The 21,461-nt window shown below is 42.9% G+C and overlaps 1 protein-coding gene across 5 annotated transcripts in view; it reads left to right on the plus strand.

Annotated features, from left to right (window-relative positions):
• IRF2 (interferon regulatory factor 2) overlaps positions 1-21,461 on the plus strand; it is a 44,372-nt gene that overhangs the window by 2,744 nt on the left and 20,167 nt on the right. For 2 of the 5 annotated variants that reach the window (XM_087736785.1, XM_087736784.1), the window contains exons 2-3: positions 15,535-15,668; positions 16,633-16,740. In XM_087736785.1, coding sequence (XP_087592911.1) covers positions 15,663-15,668; positions 16,633-16,740 — 114 coding nt within the window. In that variant the 5' untranslated portion in view covers positions 15,535-15,662. Of the gene's footprint in view, positions 1-4,024; positions 4,040-15,534; positions 15,669-16,632; positions 16,741-21,461 lie in introns of those variants that run through there. The other 3 variants (XM_087736786.1, XM_087736787.1, XM_087736788.1) reach the window with 3 other exon arrangements.

Raw genomic sequence — 21,461 nt, forward strand, 5'->3', positions numbered from 1 at the left:
GGCTATGTTTGCCTTAAATGAAAACATATATTTATTTAGATACATAACTTATATATAAAATTGTAAGTTTTAAAACAAAACAGTGGGGAAAAGCTGACAGGTGAAAAAGAACGTAAAGTTTGCCAAGACATATACTCTCTTGGAGGGGATCATCATCCCCATGGTATTAAAGCTGGTATTAAACCATCTGCATGGTATAATACTTGGAGTGTGAGAAACTTTGTGGAAGCTCAGATATTGCAGTGACAGATGGCATAGAGAGGAGAGAGTAGCTTGCACGTGTATGAAGTGGGATACTTTTCGGTGAAGAGCAAATAACTCTTTCGGGAAGTAATTGATGTTCTAAATAGGAGGGGTAGAGATGAGGGCTATATGGCTGTCTGCCCAACCAAGATGTTGACAACTACTGTCGTATATTAAGGGAGGGTAGAAAAGCTACAAAAGTAGGAAATATGATGATAATGGGAGGCTTCAGTTGCCCCCACTTAGATTATGTCACGCTCCAACATGAAATTTGCCTGTATACTAACTTTTTAGATGCCAAAAAAAGCTGCTTTCTAGGTGTAGCTTGTAAGGGTGCTCTGTGGGTAGCAACTCTGGACAAGGTCCTGGCCAGGAAGAATTAAGTTCAGAATTTTACATTAAAAATGCCAGCCAGCTATGACATGACAGTGATCATAATGTACTTAGACTCAGTGTTGCTTCAGGAGCAGTAAAGCCAAGGGCTGTTGTGGCAGTCTTTAATTTTCCAAAGTAAATATTCATAAAACAAGGAAAACCATGAATAAAATGGTGAGAAGCAGCCAAAGTGAAAAATACTTGCAGGCGGCATGTAATTCTTCAGAGACACTGAAGAAAAGGCTCAAAGCAATTGCATGGCATCTGTCAGAAACACCAAAAAAGTTGAGCAGGCTGACAAGCAAAGTAAAGGAGCTCAGTAGAAGCAAAAAGACATCTTTCAAAAAGTTAAAGCTTTGTCTCCAAATGGGAAAGGTGGAAAAGAACATAAAGTCTGTGTTAAACACAATAAGGTAGGCCAAAAAGAGTCATGGAACAAGTTGCTAAAGGCATGAAAACAATTAGTAAATCCTCTTTGAAATGCATCAAAAGCAGGAAGCCTGCTGATAAGTGATCCATGCGTAAAAGGAGTGCCCAAGGAAGATAAAGTCACAGCAGAAGAGTGAAAGAAATTCTTTGAGCCTTGCTTCACTGAGGAAGGGTTTAAGGAGATTCCCTTGCTAGAGGCTTTTTTTAAGGAGTGAGCACGTTGGAGGATTTCTCTCAAAATCAGGTGTCTGTAAGAGAGGGTAGCAGGACGAACCGTTGACGAGAAGGATGAAGTAGATGGCAGGAGATGATACTTGTTCATGAGTTTTGAAGGAACTTAAAATATGAAATTGCTGATACGTTGCCTGTTGTGTGTAACTTGTTACGTAGGCCTGCCTTGGTGCTCCAAGAATAGAAGGTGACAAATGAGTTGTCAGTTTTTCAAGGTTTCTGGGGAGACTGAGAACTCCAGGATGGTCATTTTTGCTTGCTCGTTTGCCAGGGATTAGTGAATGGGATTAGTGAACATGGGTATAAATGTGATACATTGACAAAGAATAGGCCTGACTTTTATTGAGGAAGAGTTGTAAGTCACGAGTCTTCTGGAGTTCTCTAAAGGCATTCCTGAGCTGTTGTTGCGGTCTGGTTGATACAGTCCTTCTTAAAGCAGGGCCAGTTTCAAAGTGGGATCAGATTGCTCCGGGTCGTATGGTCACGGTCAGTTTGCTCAATGAAAGGAGGTTGCCGGTTGCCCCCACCCCGAGTCTGCCCAGGGTCTATGCCGTACAAGGGATGGAGGAAGGGATAGGTGGTGGTGTGACAAGTCTGCTGGTTGTATTAACTCATTCGGAGCAGTAAAATCCTGAAGGCTGAACCGCAGAGACTACAGAAGGATCTCATATTGAAAGTCCAGCTGTAAGTTTGCAAATGAAATTCAGTACAGACCAATGTAAGTGTAATGCACATGGAAGGGAATGGAATCTTAACTTTCTGTACATGAGGATGAAGTTTTAACTGACTTTTTACTCAGGAAAAGATCATACAACACAGATAACCCTATGAAAAAATAAGCCCTGTGCCCAGAAGTGGCTAAGAAAGGAGAAGGCAGGTTAGGAATTATTAGGAAGGAGTAAAAAAAGAAATAGAAAACACTGTCATGCCACTATAAATCCCTACTGCTCCCCTATCCTGAAAGGCGTTAACAATTTTTGTTCCTGCATCTCAAAAAGAATGTAGTGAAAGTTGATGAGCTACAGAGAAGGGCATCAAAGACAATCAAGGGTGTGAAACAACTTTTGTTGAAAGAGTAAGTAGCTTGGAAAAGAAGTGACTGAAGAGGATGCAGGGATGTTCTTTAAAATTATTAGTGTCACGAAGAAGGTGAATAGGTAACAGTACAGATAAATGCGACCCAAATAAAACAATTGGGAGGCAGCTTCAAAACAACAGGTGTTTGTCCTGCAGTCCATAAACTGTGGTGTTCATGGCCACTGCGTGTATGTCAGGGGTTTACGTGGGTTCACAAGTGATTAGGCAGTCTGTGGGAGAGAAACTTGCTGTGCAACTTAAAGAGTCAGAACAGTTCAATATCAAATTTTGGGCACACAAAGAATTACCGCACATGCTGATCAAGAACTACTTCTGAAAACTGCAAATAGAAACCTTCTCCGCTGAGAAGCATAACCTATGGTCCATTAGCAGGTAACAGAGAAGCAAGACCATGTATTGCCCTGTGTTATGTGAACCTTGTGGCATAAGATCTCACAAAACTTCCAGCAAAAAAATGTTTCTGTGATGACTGTTTAATCTGTGCTTGTTACCCCTGGACTTGCTAACCTGACACGAGTTACAGTCAGGTTAAGTGCATCCTGTATGCGTTTAACATTGCATAGGAGTGGTACCCCAGCAAAACTCCTCTGATGTTTGCAGGGTTAGAACCTCAACTTACATTTTGTGGATCTTATATTGAAAGTCATGGTCCATTTGTGGGTAAAGAAGTAAAACTGATCACGTGTTACTCTTACTTGACTCTGTGACTCGTTTGTAAAGATTGCCCTTTTGAAACTCAATTCTTCAAAGGCCTCCAATGATTGTGATATTGAGGGCATAAACCATAAGGTAGTGTTTATGGAAGTTTTATTACAGCTTACGGTGCTATAAACTGTGATTAGTGTAAAATGTTTTCTGGTTTTCCTTTGAGATCACAAGTGCAAAAGCAGAAAAACAAATAAGCAAGCCGAAAAGATTCTGGGTACAGTGAATAAGAGGAACAGATTTATTAAGTTGCATATTCCTCAGGTATGAGTAACATTATGGAAAAAATCATTCAGTGTAATTAAATAATTTCCCCTTCTTTATTTCAGAAGTTTTGTTGGAACTGTATGAAGGTTCTTCCTTGTATTGACTATGTGTGAACTCTTGTGTTAAGATTAAAACAGATCAAAATAGCCAGTAAGAAAAACTGGAATCAGCAATTAACAGTTATTAACAATTAGTGGAAGGGAATGCATGCTAACAGTTAAGAGTTTAATGTCTGCATATATATATATATATATGCGCACATATACATATCTACATATATATAAAAATATAAAGTTAGATGTTTTGTATATAGCATAATTAATACATTGTACAGCACTCGTTTCTTATTGATAGAGTGTAAAACAGTTTAAAACTTGCTCTTCCGGTTAGTGCCGGATATGCTTTCAGTTTCTTGGAAGCTGATGAAAATTTACTGGTTTTTTGAATGAGCTAGGGAGAAAAGAAAGAAGTGGTAAGCAGTGAAGTAATGTTTGCTTTCTTAATGCGTAATATACTGCAAGCCCGGCTCTGTGTATATTGGAAATCTTCTGACCCGTTTGTTTGCCTGGGGGCAGATTGCAACAAATGTACAGCAGTCTTTAGTACAAGGCAGATGATTTATCTTGTTGCAGCTTGGACACAGGCATCCAGGAGCAAATCCGCCTGCATGTGGCATGTTGTTTCACCCAAGGTACAGAACTAAATTCTAACTTTAAATTATTTTAACATTCAGTTGTTGCTATATAGGTTGCTAGCTTTCAAGGTAAGCTTGGAAGTAATAATTTCCATGTTCTTGCACCTTACAGAGTAGAGCAGATTACGGTTTGGTAGTTTTTCAGCTAACCTTTACAGGTTTGGTTTGTAGCTCCCAGCATCTCTGGTGTTAGGAATGGGGTTAAGCTGCAGCAAAAGCAAAAGTGTTTACATTTGTACTTTAGTTTGAACTGCACGTGACAGTGGATGTTCTCTAACCATTTCCCTTTTGCTGTAAAATTACTTTAAATACTTTTTCATTTACAGACTTACATGCTTAACATTGATATTGCACAAAAGAAGGAAGCATTGCTTACTGTTTGTTTTAAGAAAGTCTGAAAGTGTGGTTAAGTTCTGCTTTTTGATGTGTGTGGAGGGATATATGTGACTTGGGCTTGATGAGCGGACAGAAAACAAAGTCTGTACTGTAGTACTTCTATTGGTATTGGACATGGCTTGACAGCATTACGTGCAAACCTTTTACAGCTTTGTCTAAGCAAGATAATGCCTTAATTCCTTAGTAAGTTCATGTAGCAGTAAATTTAGGTCTCTGTGCATTTCATGCATGTATATAACATGCATTTCGTGCGTGATGTGGGCTTTTGTGCCTTTGGTGTGCTGGCTACTCTTTTAAGGTGTTTTGTTGAGTCATGTAAATGTGCTTTATATGCAACTGAGAGATTAATCTGGTGGAAAATACTAAACTACTGAATTTAATTGGATGTGGCATATAAATTTGTAAAAATGAAACAATCCCCCCCCCCAAGCATTCCAAAATTGTGACAGCATCTTACAAAGTTTATCTAAAATAAAAATAATTCCACAGTAAGAAAAAAGGTGGGATAGGAGACAAATATTTTAAAATTACTGAAAGCTTTCGTGCAGGATCTCAAATCCCAACGGTGTTACATAAAAAAGTTGAAAGCAAAACTTGAGGATAAAATTGAAACCAAATATAAACAAAAGTGAAACCGACTCCATTGGTTTTCATTTCCCAGTTGGCAAAAATGAAAGAATAAACACAGAGCAAAGAAGCATGAGAGCTGAACTTGAAAAATTATTTCAGTTTTATTATTTATTTCATCTCTTGGTAAATTTGACTTCTGCATGACAGCACTCCTTTAGCAGACTACACAGTAGGGAGTAGGAGTTGCTCTCCCTGGTTTATCCAGCTACCGCTTTTCCCACCCAGGGGTCTGGGTGATGGCCCCGCAGTACGGGAAGCTGCGTCTTCTTCAGTCACGGAAGTAACGTTGTGAAATGCGGTGGCAAATGCGTACAGAAAGTACGGTGGAGGCGATGACATCCAGTGTGATGAAAGCGAGTAATTTGGCTGGTAGGTGCGCTTGAAATTTATTCATGTTGAGATGTGAATTACCAATAGGATCAGATATAAAATATGTGGTGGGGTTTTTTTGCCCCCCACCTTTGGGATCGTTCACTTAGATCTGGGTCAGATCAACAGTAACCAGAAGATGTTACCTGATATCAGCTTTGCTGATGACGTGACATGACTGGGAATGGTTTCACTCCATTTCCACAGATCAGTCAGCAGCTAGAAGGTCCTTTTTGACCTTGAGAACTAGCTGCTGAATTAGTCAAAAGATGGCCAAACACTGGGTGGCCGTGGAAGCTCAAATGAATAGCCTTCTCACACGTAGAGACGCGTGCTCCCGGGCTATATCAACAAAAAGCCTGAGAGTTGAGGAGAAGCTTGGACGATTGCTGCGCTGCTGAAGCTGTGGTAGGGTGAAATGAAAGACTTTAGTTCTAGAGGTCTAATTCTCACACATTTGCAAACACTGCATTCGAGCATACCAAAACTAAATTCTTTGGATGCCAAAACCGTTCTGGAGATTTGAGATTGATGAGGGAAGCTGATGAAGACTAGCTTTGTTTAGTTTAATAATATTTATCCAGCTTAGATGAGAAATGAAGATGAGTTCAGTGGTCTCACTCTAGCTCAGTAGTATTTTAGGAAACTTCCAAGATAGAAATAGCTGCTGCAGATCAGAAATTGAGGCTGTCTCATTGCTGTTGGTCTGTGGTCAACACAAAGACTTTAAATTAAGAGCACATTTTGTAACCGATCCTATTTAACTATTCATATCTCAACATGAAAATGAGTTAAGAAGTTCCTGTATGTTCTGTGGCAGTGGAAAGAGTAGCATTTTTATAAAAAGGAGAATTACATCATACCATTTCAACAAGCGTCAGTGTTAAGCATTTAATACTTAGCACTCTTTAAGTGCAAGCATTTAAAGCGTATGTACAAAAGAAAGACATTTCTCTCTTAAATTCTCCAGAGTCAAGCAATATCTCTGTAATAACTAATTCAATTTATTTTTTGTGCTCAACACATCTGCTTCTTTCATGGTGCTATTTCTGTAACCGTAAATAAGTGCATGTGACAAACATGTTTCCAGCTCGCAGTGTGGATGATTCAGAGGATCCCAGCCCCCAAGTCTGTGCCTGCTGTGGTCTGTCTGTAAAGCAGGCACCTAAGTAAGCTGGAGAGTGTTTTTTACAAATCCGAAATAGCATATACTTTTCTTTAATACCTTCTCTTGGAAGTAAAGGAGAAACTGCTTTCTTGAAAGGGCTGATTTTGGTGCTCGCTGTGAGGTTAAAAAGAGGTTACGTCTTTTGCTCTCGGTTCTGGGTGCTGCACTAGCGATTAGAAGTTCAGGTAGCAAAAGTGTAGGTGTGGGTTAGCTATTAACTTCAGTGGTAGAAACTGCCCTTGCCCAGACAATAAAATGAAAGCTTTAAGCAAATATTAAATTGCACTTTAGTGTAGTGTGCAAATAGTTTTTGCTGTGAGTTGCAGAATAGTATGTTACACAAACAAAGGTAGCTGTGAGAAACAAGCCCAATCCGAGCAAGGTGGATTGCATCAAGCGCAGGTCATGGCTGGTGAACGTGAAAACTCTTCCTTGAACACATTTCTCAGTGTTAGCTATCTGGAATAATTTTTCTGTGTCTCTGAGTGCCTCTAAAATGTCATTGTCTTCTCTGCAATCCTGCCTGAGCCTCGCAAGCCTCCAGTGTGGGAACATTGAGACTAAGGACTTTTTTTTTATGATGGCTGCTTTTCTTATATATAGCAGCCTATAAAGCACTGACCCTGTACTTAGGCAGAAGAATGCTAGACATGACATGGAGATAAAGTCTGCCCAGGCTTTAAAAAGTATTTTTACAATTCAAGATCCTGATCTTGCAGGTACTTTCATCAGTGATTTTCCACTGCTTTCAGAGGGACACGTGTAGGAAACGTCTTGTGCTTGTTAAAAGTTTTAGGGATGTCTCCTGTAAACCTAGTCACAGAGCACGTAAGAGTGTGCTGGTTTAACATAGCCACGGAGAGACTTAAAAAAATGCTGCTGAGTTGCATCAGTATGATAAAAGAAGTAATTCTTGATAATTGTTTGAGCCTTAATAGCCTTCTAGTTTTCACAGGCTGGAAAATTCTTCATGAATCAGGTGTCAAATGATGAGTTTTCCTGACAGCTTTCAAGAACACACAGGGTTTGGCTTCTGTGGATACTGGCTGACACAGCTAAGCAGCAGCAGCTATTACGTGTGGGTATTCGGGAGTGGATTCATGTGTAGGCACTTAATTCCGGAATAAAATTGATTTATTGGGGGATAACTGCTCCCCAATGCAAGGAATTAATTATTCCCTGACAACCATGCCAGCAATTTTCTTGTTGTAAACAAGCCCTTCCCAAACTTGTCTGAGTGAAGTACAGCTTTATTACTGAAAAGTCACCACCTCTCTTCTAGGCAGCTTTTGGGAGGAAATCAGACTTCCCAGATACTGAAGACAAATCTTTATCGATAATCAGATGTAACACAAAGCTTAAGAAGGAAATAAATCAGGTAAAAGTTACGGCTGCTTTTGAGACTCCTGGAGGAGGTGGCAGGGGGAGAGTTTTCTGTATTCACATGCTGTTGACTATCACTTGCATAGACCCTTTGTCATCCTGATGCCACCAGAATCTGGCATTTCCGTCTTTGCTCCAGGCAAGACCTGTGAAACAAATGAAAGAAACCCCCAGGAAACAAAGTGTTCCTCTAAAGCTGAAAGTAAAGCAATCATTTTGTACTGTCACCAGACCTGCAGACATTGATGTGTGCGCAGATGATTGTCATGGCAAGGATACAGCGGCGATGATCTTTAACAGTCTGTTTGTTGGAAGCCTGGGCCAAGTTCCCAGCTGATGTAAGTCACTGCTATGCCAGAGAAGCAAATGGGCTCATCCACAAACATCGTGTTGTTTGAGTGTCCTGATAATGTTCAACACAGGAGCCCGTGCAAGGGAAATTTTAGTGTAGGTATTGAGAGGTTGAAGCGTTGTTTCATTACGGCTAAGTTCAGAAGCAAAAAACCAGCCTTCTGGTTCTGTTGTATTAAAATAAGATGGCTTTTCTTCAGTGCGGTTCTAGTCTGCAAATCCGAGGGCTACCTTTAATGATGCCTGAGATCACTGCAAAATAACAACTCACGTCTTTGCTGCTGAGGGAGAATAAGCTTTGCATGGAAACCAAAGGAAAGAGTCTGTTTTGATGTGTAATGTCTGAATCCCAGCCAGGGCATGTTAACACCCTTTGGGTGGAACAGAAATGCTATAGGGCTGATGAAACACACTCTATATACAGTATGAGTTCCCATTGTACGTTTTCCTGGGCATGTTTATCATGCAGTTTGTAATGCTGATTTCAATACACGTTTGAGGTATTTGCTGCCTTTGTTTTGTTTCGGTTTTTAATTTTTTCGCAGGGAATGTTGGGTTGGTTGGGGTGTTTTTCACCGTCTGTCCCTTGAGGACACAAGGGCTTTTCTCCCTTCTACCTTTGTGTATCTTTCTTGGGTACAGCAGCACGAGAGGAGAGCATGCTGAACGCTTCCCTCCTCCTCCATCTACCTTGCACCTCCCTACAGCGCAAGGTGGGTGCAACCTGGCCCCTACGAAGCAAGGGCTTGGGAAGTTGGGTAGCTGTAGCTAGCTTGAATCCATCACACAGCAGCCTGGGTTCCCAGGTGTTTCACTACCCCGCAGAGCTTTGCCCTTACCAGCCATGGTCCTGTTGTAGGCCTGCAACATTTGGTTTGGGAGCCTAGGGAAGCAGGTGAAATATTGCTCATTGATTGCCCATGCAGGTTCTTCCTAATGGCCAAGCTGTACCTTACGCCAGTCTGCCCAGGACCTGTGCCTGCTCTCCAGTTCTTGGCTTTCCAACCTTTTTTGATGGAGTCTCCTCCTTCCTGCAGGCACCTGAGCAAATAAGATACCACCTTTCCTGCCCATGGCGAATTATTTTTCTTGGTGATGGATAGGAAGGATGTAGCATGCTTACTGTGTCTTTGCTGCTGCCACCAAAGTGTCAGTAAACAGCAGGAAGAATAGTGCCTACAGTAGCTGCAATGTGGATCAGGAGTATAGCCAACAGGGGAGCTGGGTCTGTGAAGCAGTCGGCCATGGGGTATGCTTTAAGGGAGCACAAGGCAAGGGGTGCTTAGTGATAGGCAAATCTGCCAGCGGAGCTGTGATGTTTCCCCCCATCCTTCCCTGTTCAACAGGGCATCACTGTCAGAGTATTCCTAGGGAACAAAAGAGGCACCATAAATATATGCATTTAAAAGACCAGAGAGGGTAGGTTTTTGCTGTCTAACTATCCATGAATTCAGAAAGTCTTTCATAGGGTTTCATGTGTTTTCTTGCTTCGTCTCTCTGGTTTTCAACACCAAGAGCTTCAGGATTTTATTTTGAACCCTTAACTCTTGCACCTCTGAGAATGGTAGTGCCCACTTTTCCTCATTTATTAATGCTACTTTAATGACGTGTTTTGCTGTTGGTTCCAAAAAATATATGGATATTTGCATAATATGGGGTTACCAGAAAGAAGGCATGTTAATTCTGCTTCGGTAGCATCAATGGCGAGATTCTCTTTCTCCTCCTGGCAGATGGGAAGTGCACCAGGCAGAGGTCTGTCTCCCTGCAGGCTGCGGGCAGGAGGATTTCAGGTGTCTGCAATCAGAGCAGCTGAGTAAAGTACCGTTCAGTTGTCTGTGTTTCAGTGTCAATCTCGCATTTCTGAAGTATTTCTGAGCAGGTGAGGCTAGCAGGTTTTCTTAGCCAGGAAAAGTCTTTATCCCTCTGACTAGCTTGACTTCCAAGCAGGGCTTTGCTTAGCGTCCATAGGGTTAAACATGTCCTATGAAATGGGCATCCACAGTGAAATAGTTGAAAAGGGTGGTCAAATATGCAAAATCCTGTATGAAGGCAGAGCCTGAGCTGTGACCAAGGGAGAGAATTTTGCTCCAAGTACTGTTCCTTAAAATAAGATCATGTTTCCTTGTATCCTGGAACAGTCTTGGCACAGGGACAAATACAGAACCCAGTTCTCTGAATCCTAAAATTAGCGTATGGTCTCATTTCAGCATATCTGTTTGGTCACACAGGGTGATTGATGCTTTTCTGAACTGCATCAGCGTTAGCAAACAAAGGGAATACTTTAAAAGATTATCAGCAAAGTACAGGTACAAGATAACTTTTTTTAAAAAAATATTGTCAGTTCTGTATTTGCAGAGAAAAGAGAAATAGATACCACGGAATATTCTGCGCAAGTCCTCTGGGAAAATGGCTGTTTTTTCACAGCTCTGGAGAAAGGCGGTGACCTGCTTCACGAACGCACCTCAAAGTATCTTATCCCACCTTACCTTCTCACAACCATTAATAGCATTTCCATATACTGGCAAATCTTTTAAGTGGATACTTTGTGATGGGGAAAGAAAAATTGCTTTTTCAGATTGTTTTTTTTTTAATTTCCATAGAAATATATAGAGTAGCTTGTGTTTTTGGGATAACCTTTGTGCCTTTTCAGTTACCCAGATGCTGTCAGAGGGAGGGAAACTGAAGGGATGAGAACATCTCGTACTGCTCAGATTTAATGCCTGCCATGCTGTTGCTTTCACTTTCTGTCTACAGCTGCCATAATTCTAGTGAAGAGCTCTTCATTCTCAAAGGTTACACTTTCTGTATGGCAGGAGTGTTATCTCCGTCAGGGAAAAAACAAAACTCAGACTTACTAGAATGTTTTAGCAGAGAGTAGGGAGGACTAGAAGTTCTTTATTGAACATTATGCAGTGAAAATATTTATGCATATATATAGATTGCAACCATCACTTAGGTCTTTTCTAATGTCTCTTTAAAGACGAGTAGGTCTTGCATAAGAATCGTAGAAAAATACATCTTGCGAAGTAGTACAGAGCTGAAATTCAGTATGATTTATTGCATCTCAAGGATGCTGCGGTGACAGCTACCTGCTCAATGCCCTTTGTGCGACTACTCCTAAAAACGTTGTTGTACCTGTGCTTCCCTCTCTTACACCGTTGTGACTCTTCTTTCAGCCGTGTCTATCCTAGGAAGTTGGCTCGCATGCTTCCCACCAGGCTGCTGGTGTGATTCCCATGTAGAAAGCTTATTTTCAAGTGGGCCATGTGGTAGCAGGAGTGGTGTTAATGACTGGCCTCCCCGGTCTCTGTGTTCCTAACTGGGTTACGCTGGCCTGGCTTCAGCAGATCCTGTGCTGTCTGCCCTCCGCAGCATTCTTCCTCTGAGTCACATCTGCAGGATTAGGACAGTTTATAGCTCGTCGGGGGGTAGCCTCCACCATGTTTTTGCGGTATCTAGTTGCAAAAAAAAGGCTGAACTGACTGCAGGACTAGCACAAATAGTACAGTAAATAAACCTTCGAGAAAGGTCAAAATAATTCCTCCATAAACTGCGGTGTCAGCGCATCTGTGGGCCATGCTTCTTGCGTGGGGCTTGGCTCCTCCCAGGCTTCCGGTGGCCTCCCCTTCCAGGCAAATGCTGTTGAGTTGGGGTTAGTGTCTCACACGCTTGGCGCCTGTTTGGGAATAGTTTTATTGATGTCTTAATGTCTGTCGATACATTTAAACTCCCACCACTGAAAAGGCAACCACCCCTGACTATGGCTCCCTTTAAGAAAGAGGCAGGTGATAAAAATGGAGCAAAAAAAGAGAATGATATTCACAGAGCTCCCAGCCTTAATACATTTGTAGGAGGTATGGTTAAAAATTGTGGCTCTTGAAGGTTGGCTGTCTTGTTAAGAACGGCAAGCGTTCATAAAAATGAGTTCCCGGCACGTAGCCCTACTTCCATGTCTAAATGAGCTCCCTTTTTCTTGTAGGGTAGAAAACTGCTTTCTTGGGTCCCATCAGCATTAGCAGTTGACTGTGTTTCTTGGCCATTATTCTTCCCTTCCCCCACCATGGGACAGTGCTAAACCAGAAGAAAAAACAAACAATTATTTTCGATGTAATGCCAGAAAGTTTGACTCCAGCATGGGTCTCTGGGAGTGTTAAGCATTTTCCCATGCTCTCCCCAAAGAGGTGCTGGGGTTCAGTAGAGTCCAACTTTGAAGCTGTGGTTTAAAAGCACAGGGGCTTCATTAGCGGTTTTGGATTAAGGGGTTCCACCCTATCCTCCACAGCCACTCGTTCCCACTCCCATGCCAGAGTGCCCTCCCTTCTCGGTTGTGCTGTCACGCATGTCTTTGAGCAGGATGAGAGCCATGATCCGGGTTCAAACAGACAGAAAAAGCCTTATGGAAAGAGGTATTGCTTGTAAGCCTACTAAGTTCCCTGGTCTTGTTCACACAGCTGCCTATGCAAAGAGTAGCATTAGCGTGTGACAGAGTTGGGATGGGACCAAAGGGTGGGGGTGATGGAGTGAGAGATGCTCCTTTGCCGCTGGTGGAGCTGGAGCTGCTCCTTCCCCCTGCAGTCCCAGCCCGCTCCGCTCCTCTCCCCTGCCAGCCCAGCCATCTCCGGCCATGGTCTCTCTGAGGCGGAGGAAGATGGTGCCAAGTGACCCAAGGCAGGCATTAAGTCATTCTTCTCCCAGTTAACCTGATGTGAAGGTTCAGGCTGGCAAAGGTAACCCGGCTTCTGGAGAGGTTTGCTTAGGGCAGCGGATGGGTGCCCATGGCTCAGGAGTTCACAGTGGTGGTGAAGAAAGTGGGAACTGGATGCCTTGGCAGCTCTGAAAATACTGGTAGGAGCCCAGTTGTCCTGATGCAAAAAATACAGACGCCTGCACATAGCTTCTTCTACGTGTAAATGTGCAGGGGAAGTGCAGCGTTAACATTGACCAGGAATGGAAGATAGGTGCATAGGTGCTCCCAGTTTCACAGCCTGCTTCAGATTATAAACGTTGATGTTTCGTTCTCCTTACTAGGATCAACTGTTCCTGCTTTTTCCTTTCTGCTGGGTACACTGGAGAGAGGCTGGAGCGAAGGAACTTGGCAGGCCTGCTGTTTTGTATGGCTCACCTTAGTTTCTGGCTTTGTAGGTTTGCTTTATGTTGAATGAGGAGGATGATGGAGGGTGAAGCTGGCTTGACATTAGGTGATGGCCCCTGAAACTTTACATGCCTTTGCTGCCTATTTTGGAGAATTTCAAAGGTCTTTACAAACTTGAACGACTCTTCATGACAGAAGGCGATTGTCCCCTACTCACTGATGGATGGACTTCAGGTTCTCCCACCTGGAGCCATCAAAATAAGACTCCCAAGTGCACCTGTTTAACCCTGCTTAGGGACAGACAGAGGCTACTTTTAAGGCACTGCAGAAGTTGATGTTTCTTTCTGTACAAATAAGTCATGCATTTGACAGCTCTAGAGGGAAGCTGTAGCACCTTCATTTCCCACAGGCAATTACTCGGTAGAGTTGACTTGGTGTTTTCATCACAAGGATGTCGTTGGCATGCAACTGCCAAAAAACCCAGTACATTTTAGCACTGTTGTGGTCAGTGCTGTCCTGAGGCAGACAGGTCTGGGGGTGTCTTCTGAAGGCATCGGGCGTTATTCTCTGCAGCATGTGCTCTTAGAGGAGCACAGGGTGTGTTTTGATGAGCAGAAGCGTACTGTGCTTGCCTCCATGTGAAAGATGTTCTCCCATAAGATGCCCACCGTTCCCTCCAGCTGGGCATCATTGCAGGTTATTTTTAGCCAGGTTTAGTTTTACTTTCAGGTAAACAGATCTTGGGAGCCACTCTTCCCTTCTTGCAAGCCAAACCTCTTTTCTGATTATCTTGGATTGATTTGCCTTTGTGTGGATGATGGATGTGAAGGTGCGTGCTGACAGCTGGAGGTGCTAATCCCAGAGTATTCCCAGGGTGCCGAAAAGGAGATGAGCACTGCAGCATCTGCGGGAGAGCAGCTGGGGAAACCCCTGGGGACGTGGGAGGGAAGAGACTGACTGGCTTGACGGTGCTGTTTTGGACAAGACCAGCTTCCTGTAGTAGTGATGTTGGCAGCTTTCTCGTCTCCTGAAATGCATTGCTTTTGCACAAAGGCAGCTTCTGTTTCTTCCACGTTGCCTGTCCCAAGTGGGATTCGTTGCTGCTGCTTTCAAGATGACTTTTCTCCCTTCTGTCTAATTTGTTCATTCAGATGGACTTGAAATTTGTCTTAGGGGCTCATTACCCAGAAGACAAGACAAGTCTCTCTGCTAAATGGGAGCACTCATGTACTGAATGCTGAAGATGATGCAATGTTTCCAAGAATTGTCTCAATGTGCATGCATCCTTAAAGATATGTTACAAAGAAATCCATCTAAGATGACTGTTGAATCTACTTGTTTCTTCCTTGGCAGATGAATGGAAATTTGCTCACGTTTTTAGTACATTGCCATTTGCATTTTTCAGCTTTGACCCAACGTGTAGTGGGGGGAAGATAGTACAGATCTCCCGTACATGCTCTGCAGCCTGGATAGGAATCGTTGGTGCCAAGCAGAGGGGGCTGCAGTGGCATGGCCGGCTGCTCGCCACCATCCCAGGGGCCGAAAAAGATGCACCCATGTCACCCTCGCCCGGAAAACAGCTTCCCTCTTGAACAGAGAGGGGATTTGCACAAGGGCTCAGGCGCTGTCAGGTTCTGGGATTGGCTGTTTCTTCGTGTCTGACGTGAATCTGAAAGGGAGCTGAGCAGTTGCAAGCATTTTCGGAGCTATTTTAGAAATTCGTAGTCACTGGAAAAGACTGTGGCTGAAGCGCGAATGACCAGCTCCACACAGCAGTAAATAAAATGCCAATATGTTTGGTAAGAGATTAGTGTGAGCACGGCTGCTGGTAAATTCTCTGAACACATCAAAGAGCCTTATTGTTGCACTCAGGTTTTAATTCCTTATTAGTTTCAGGAAATACATGTCCTCAGAGCAATGAGAGGAAACTTTGAACGTTTTTCTTCCTCTTGTGCTGGGTGTGGGCTTGGTACTGCCTAATTGTTAGTCTGGCTGATGCCTGTACTCCCATAGGAAGCAAGAACCCATTTACGTTTGTGTCATTGCTGTGTGCTTTCAAATACGTGGCCTACTCATTCTTTTCTCTCTTTTTTTTTTTTTAAGATCAAAGGTGACAAGAATAGCGGAGCAGAGAAGTTAAGAATGATGCAGAGAACACAGATGTGAGGAACAAAGGAGAGAGGAAGGAGCTGAGCCTGGTGCAGAGGGGGAGAGGAGAAAAAGCAGCCTAAATGCAAGTACTTGAACATGGAAATGATGGGTTGCAGGCTGCTTAACAGGAGTTTAATGCGTTGCTTTATTCTGCATCTAGTGCCAGTTGGCACTTTCAGAGCAGTGCCTGAGATAGGTTAATGTTTTTAAAATTTTCTGCCTTGGGTTCAAGACTTTGGACTCTTATGTCAATAATTTACAGCTCTAAACAGGGAAGTGGCATCTGGGTCACGTGTGTGTGTGTGAGAGAGAGAGAGAGAGAGAGAGAAGAGAAGTCAGTTTGAGCCTTAACTGAATAATATAATGTGGTGTGGTGCAGCTGAGGGGGCTGTAAAGCACTCACTTCCCAGCTAAGCAGTATCGAAATGTAAAATAGCAGCTAAAAAATCAGTGACGGGGTTGATCAGAGAAAGCTGGTGGGAGGGGGTCAAATTACTCAGCCAGAACCAAAGTGGTCTGATAAATTGCTATGATGTAAAATGTATTTTTCATAATTTTAGTCAAGTTTATGGGACAGAAACAGCCATTTGAAAGCACTCTTGTTAGCAGGTGCATCGTTTTAGCTAGTACAGTGATGCCTCCTGCATGTGGATTTTTTTGGTTACATTTTTTTCCTTGGCAAAAAAAGGTCTTGTGCAAATGCAGGGACGTGAGCCAAAAAGAGGTCTCTTCAGGAAAGTAATTATTTTTCTTTGCGGCCTCTGCTGTCCCACCTGTATCAGCACACAAGCTTTTGCCAATATCATGTGTCTTCTTCAGGTGAAGGTTTTCCTAATCCAGGTGTACCAGAAGAGTGTTTTTTGCCATAGAGAACGCTTTGTGATCTCCATTGGTCTTAGGGGAGGCTTCCGCACAGATCCAGAGTTACTATTGTATTTATAATTGTTCGATGCCTGCAAAGTTTTAGTAAGTCTGTACTGCGCAAAGATGGGGAAACTGCCTGGGAGTTCTGCCTGGAGAACAAGTAACCTTGTCCCTTGTTCCCTGCAGCTCCTTCCCGGGCTGGTGACGATGCCTGTCGAAAGGATGCGGATGCGCCCCTGGCTGGAAGAGCAAATCAACTCTAACACGATACCGGGGCTGAAATGGCTAAATAAGGTAAGGGGTGCGCATGCACGCCTGCATGTACATGTGCTGAAGAGGGACTTTATAGCAGTGCCTGAGGTTTGGATATGTAAATCAGCTCATTCCTGGTTTTCAAAGGGGTGACATGGGGAGGAAGGGCAAAGCTGAATGCTTCCTGCTGAACCTGTTCCTCCGGCGTCACCTGCCAGATCTGCGGCACCCTGCTTTGTCCTGGTGGATTTCTGGCTCCTTTGAAAGCATTTTCCAACTCTTTGTTGTTGGAGCGAGCGTTTCTGGAGACTCCGCTACGATTTTTTTTTAAGCTGGGAACAGATTGCTCACCAAGTAGCATCAGAGGGATGTGAACAAAATGGTCTCCCGAGGTGGAAGGCTATATTCTGTGTTAGACTCTGGGTTGAAGCGACAGTCTCCTGTTGCAGACTTGTGTGACTTCTCTGATATTTCTCAACCTCGGAGATAACAGGGTAACTCTTCCCCTGCCAGACCCAAACCTAATATTCCTGGTCCTCTCTTAGTGAGAGCAGTAGACACTTTGAGAGCACAAGCATGGGCTCCAAAATGTCAGTGCCCAATATGATTTTTTTTTAATTGGGTCAATAAAACCAAGGACTGTATTTGAGACTTTGAACAGTAGTAAACCCTGGAAATATTGCATGTGTTCTGCAGTATGCAGGAGAGTAATTCACCACACTGAAAAGCACGAAGCAGTTTTGGCTACAGAGGCTGCTTTATATCAAAATAGGTGGAAATGCACAAAATCAGGTGCAGAAACATAGGAGCTGCCACTCTGGTTATGACACTAACGCAGTTAGTCTGGTATCCTCCCTACAGCAGTAGTCGTGGTGCTCAGGTGTTCATTTTTAGAGCTGAAAAATGGCAATTGAGATTACTACTTCTTATTTCAGCTTTCAAAGCTATAAATGCTCATGACTATAAAATTATTAGGAGCCCTTTAAATTTCAGCTACGAATCTTGTTTCTCAGGAACTTCCTGCATCAGTGACTCTCACATGCTGTGGCTGGGTAAATAAATATTGCTTTATCCATTCCCTAGTTAGCTTCCCTGTGAATTTGAGTAGGTCCTTGTTCTTGCATAATGGGGTCACAGCTGAAGAGGAGGAAGAGACCGGTTTTTACTGTTGTCTTTGTAATTTGAGTCCCACGTTCAGGTCCCTATGGATTCTTCTCCTTGAGTATCTCTACTTCCGTGTCAGGTCTCTCCTGCTGACAGTCCATCTCTGCTGTCCTTTGTTGGGCATTCCTGCCCAATCCTGAAATAATTTCTCTGCACTTAGTAGGGCACAGTATTTCAGATGTGAGCATATTACCCTTAAATATAATGTTGTCATCTGTAGGTTATGTTCGTATGACCTTTTTCAGTACACCCCAGGAATGTACTTGCCTCCTTCGCTCTGCAGTGTGAAAATGCTGCCACTGCGCTAAGGGCGTCATTCTTCCAAGTTCAACCCACAAGCCCATAAAGGCAGTTGCAAGGCATGTCATGTTGTTTAATGTTTGCAGCCCTCTGATCGTGTTGTTACAGCGGTTTCTGCCTTGTGCTTCTGGCATAAACTGTTTGTATGCAGGAGTCGGTAGGAGATTTTGTCCGTAGTTAGCACATTCTATATTGACCAAGGCTTGTCTCACAAATGAAGTGTTTTGAAAAATCTTTTTTTTTTTTTTTCTAAAGCAAAGCCCTGGGTCCTACCAGAAACAGGATACCAGGCTAGGTGGCCTGCCTTGAGGTTTATTAAACTCTGATTCCCCGCTTTTACCCTCTGATTTGGCATCATTCTGGGTTGCCTTTATTGTGCTCAACAAACTAATTGCACTTCTGAGCATTTCTGTTTAAAAACGTTTAAACATTCATTCCAACAATGAATCATTAAACCAAAAATATTTCTATTTTTACTGTAAATCCTGACCATAAACAAAGCCATGCATGGAATCAATGATACAGTGTCATGTGTATCACAGCCCATTCTGTACCCACAGAATTGACTCTGGAGGCTGTAGGATTTGGGGATTTGTATATTTTAATCAGAGGTTGGCAAAGGACAGTTCACAGTACAGAACAGAATGTGGGTCAGATTAGCAAGAGAATGGCACTCGTGTGTGTGCGCGCAGCTTTCAAGGAAATAAGATTTAAATGCTAAAGAAATTATTACTGCTCTGGGTTTGTCATTGGCTGTCTCTTCTTGGGGAATTTTTCCAGACTGATAAAGGAATTAAACCTCTCAGTTAAAAATGACAAATCAGGTACAGCTGGCTTACCTAAGTCATTCCCCTACTGTCAGGTAATCACATTATACCTCCTGTTTTGTGTTCCCCTCCAGAACAGACCCCTCTCTACAGAGCTTAAAAAATAAATACTTGTGTACCTCCCTGGTGAAAATGTTATCCTGATGAGTGGCATGAGGGAGGAAGGGAATTTCTTTACCTCCCCAGAGAGACAAAACTGGGAGGTGTGAAGGATATTACATAGTTCAGTAGAGGGCAGAGGTGGTGTGAGGAGGGCGATAATGAGACGTCAGTGTCCCTCATGGATCTGGAAAAGGAAATTAGAGTGGAAACATTCAGAGTACCTGTAACAGGAGTCGAGAGGAAACCTGCTGCTTTGATGGATGCTTGGAGTATTACCCTCCAGACGGATTCCGCTATTTAAAATTTGTCCTATGACTTTCTAGCTAGTATGTGATCCCATGATCATTCACCTGCTTGGAGCATTTTGCAACACTAGAGTTGCAAGCGTTTGATACTATTTTCCTCTTCCTGCCTATTTCTAAGAATGTGACACCTTTCCCCTTTTGATGTCCCCACTGGAGTTTCAGAGCAATTCCTGTTAGGCTGCAAAAGTTTTGTGGGTTGTGCTTTTGACTTTAGGTGAGGCTAACGTTTTAATAGAAACACAAGACTCCTACACGGATGTCCAGTGATGGAGTGCTGTACCAGGCAGCACATGGTTTTCCCAGTCTAGGAGAAAGCACTGATGAGCCTCTTCCTATTAAGGTCATTATTAGGAAGCATCAACTGAAGAAGGATATAGGTAAATGTTTGATAATGTGTGAAATCAAAAATTAGTATTTAAATAGAAAGCATCTAGGTAAACTAGAGCAGAACACACAACCACGTGGTATTGCTGCAGTCAGCAGTCTTGCGGGATTTCAGAGAAGATTAGATATTTGATAGTTGATAAGAAAATCTGTGGTTTCTATATAGGTATGTAAAATTATTATGTATTATAAAATTACAATACATGTAGATTCTATGATTTTGTTATTTGTATTAGAATTTGCTATAAGTCCGTGTGCTTCAAGACATCTGGAATTGGGAAGAACTTTCTGTAATGAGCAGAAACACTGTAATGAACACTTAGACTGCTCTTCAGAGTGTCTTGGCACCTTCCTGTGAAGCAATGAGTACAGCTGATGATGACAGGGTGCTACGTCTGGAGTCTCGTTCAGTCTGCTAGTTCCTACAGAACTTTTTGAATTATCATACGGAATATGAAATCCATGGTATAACCTGCCTAGCATTATGTAGCGTTGTTCAAACCTCTCCCCATCACCAAGCATGAGAAGACTTTTTAACCTGGTCAATTCCTAAAGTTCTCGTTGATAGAAATTGTTTTCTATGGAAGTATGATTTTTTTTCTGTGCTCATTATAGTCTATGGGAGAGTAAAGGCAAGGAAGCTTATTCTAGCTCTGATGAATACAGTAGTGCTGTGGGCCACAGGGTAGTGTGGTTGAGGCTTTCTTTAGACCACTTCTACTTGGGGAAAGAGGAGAGCATCTCTGTAGGATGATTTAACTATATAGAGGGGGAAGGGTAAGGAGGCGGAAGGCACATGAGAGCAGTGGTGGGAATAGATTAAGAGGAAGAATGAGAGTGTGAGGGCTTGAAGGGGAATGAGGAAGGTATTAAATCTGTGCTTTCACCAAATTAAAGAAAAGATGAAGCCAAGCGAGAAGGGAAGAATGCAGTTCTGTACAAGAGAATGTAAATGAGAGAAAGGATTGAAGTCAAGAGTTGAAGGACGATACAAAACGCAAAGATACAAAACTCAAAAAAGAAAAGATAACATGGAAAGGAAGGGAAATAAACCTAACCTTGACATTAGTGACATATTAACTAGGCAGACAAGGAAGAAAAGTAGTTGTTGGAGGAAGGGGAAAGGGCAAAGGATTCATCTCACCTGACCACAGACATCTACAATGCAGTCATTTAAATGAGAGCTGCCTGCCTAGAGTTGTTTGTAGTCAGTGGAGAGAAATAGGCTCATTTAGGGTGTAGTTCAGTTGGCATAGCTCAGGTGGCCACCTCTGGAGGATGGTGCATTTTGCCCTGGAAGTGCTTTTCTCTTCACAGGCTGAGAAGTGGATCTAGTGGCAGTGTTTATAGCGCAAGATGTCTGCACGTGAAGCCAGATAAGATGTATTCCTCCCAATAGGGGAGAAAAAACAAGTGTTGTGGAACAAACTGCTTTTGTATGGCTTTGCAGAAATGAGCGTGAAGAATTCTGAACCAGCCCTGTAGATCAGCACATAGGAATTCGTTCCCGTGTTGTATGACATAAAAACACATTTGACCCAGCATCCATCTGGCCCAGTATCCTGTGTGCTAAGTGCTTGTGGAAGGAGTATAGGAAACATGCTGTTCAAGCTCTGAAAGCCTTTGGGCTCCCAGAGCTGGAGCTGCATCCCAAAACTATCATCGGTAATAGTCACCAGTG

The sequence above is a fragment of the Nipponia nippon genome, unplaced genomic scaffold (assembly GCF_047370975.1).
Source record: "Nipponia nippon isolate SJK-2023a ecotype South Korea unplaced genomic scaffold, ASM4737097v1 scaffold_6, whole genome shotgun sequence".
NCBI lineage: Eukaryota > Metazoa > Chordata > Aves > Pelecaniformes > Threskiornithidae > Nipponia > Nipponia nippon.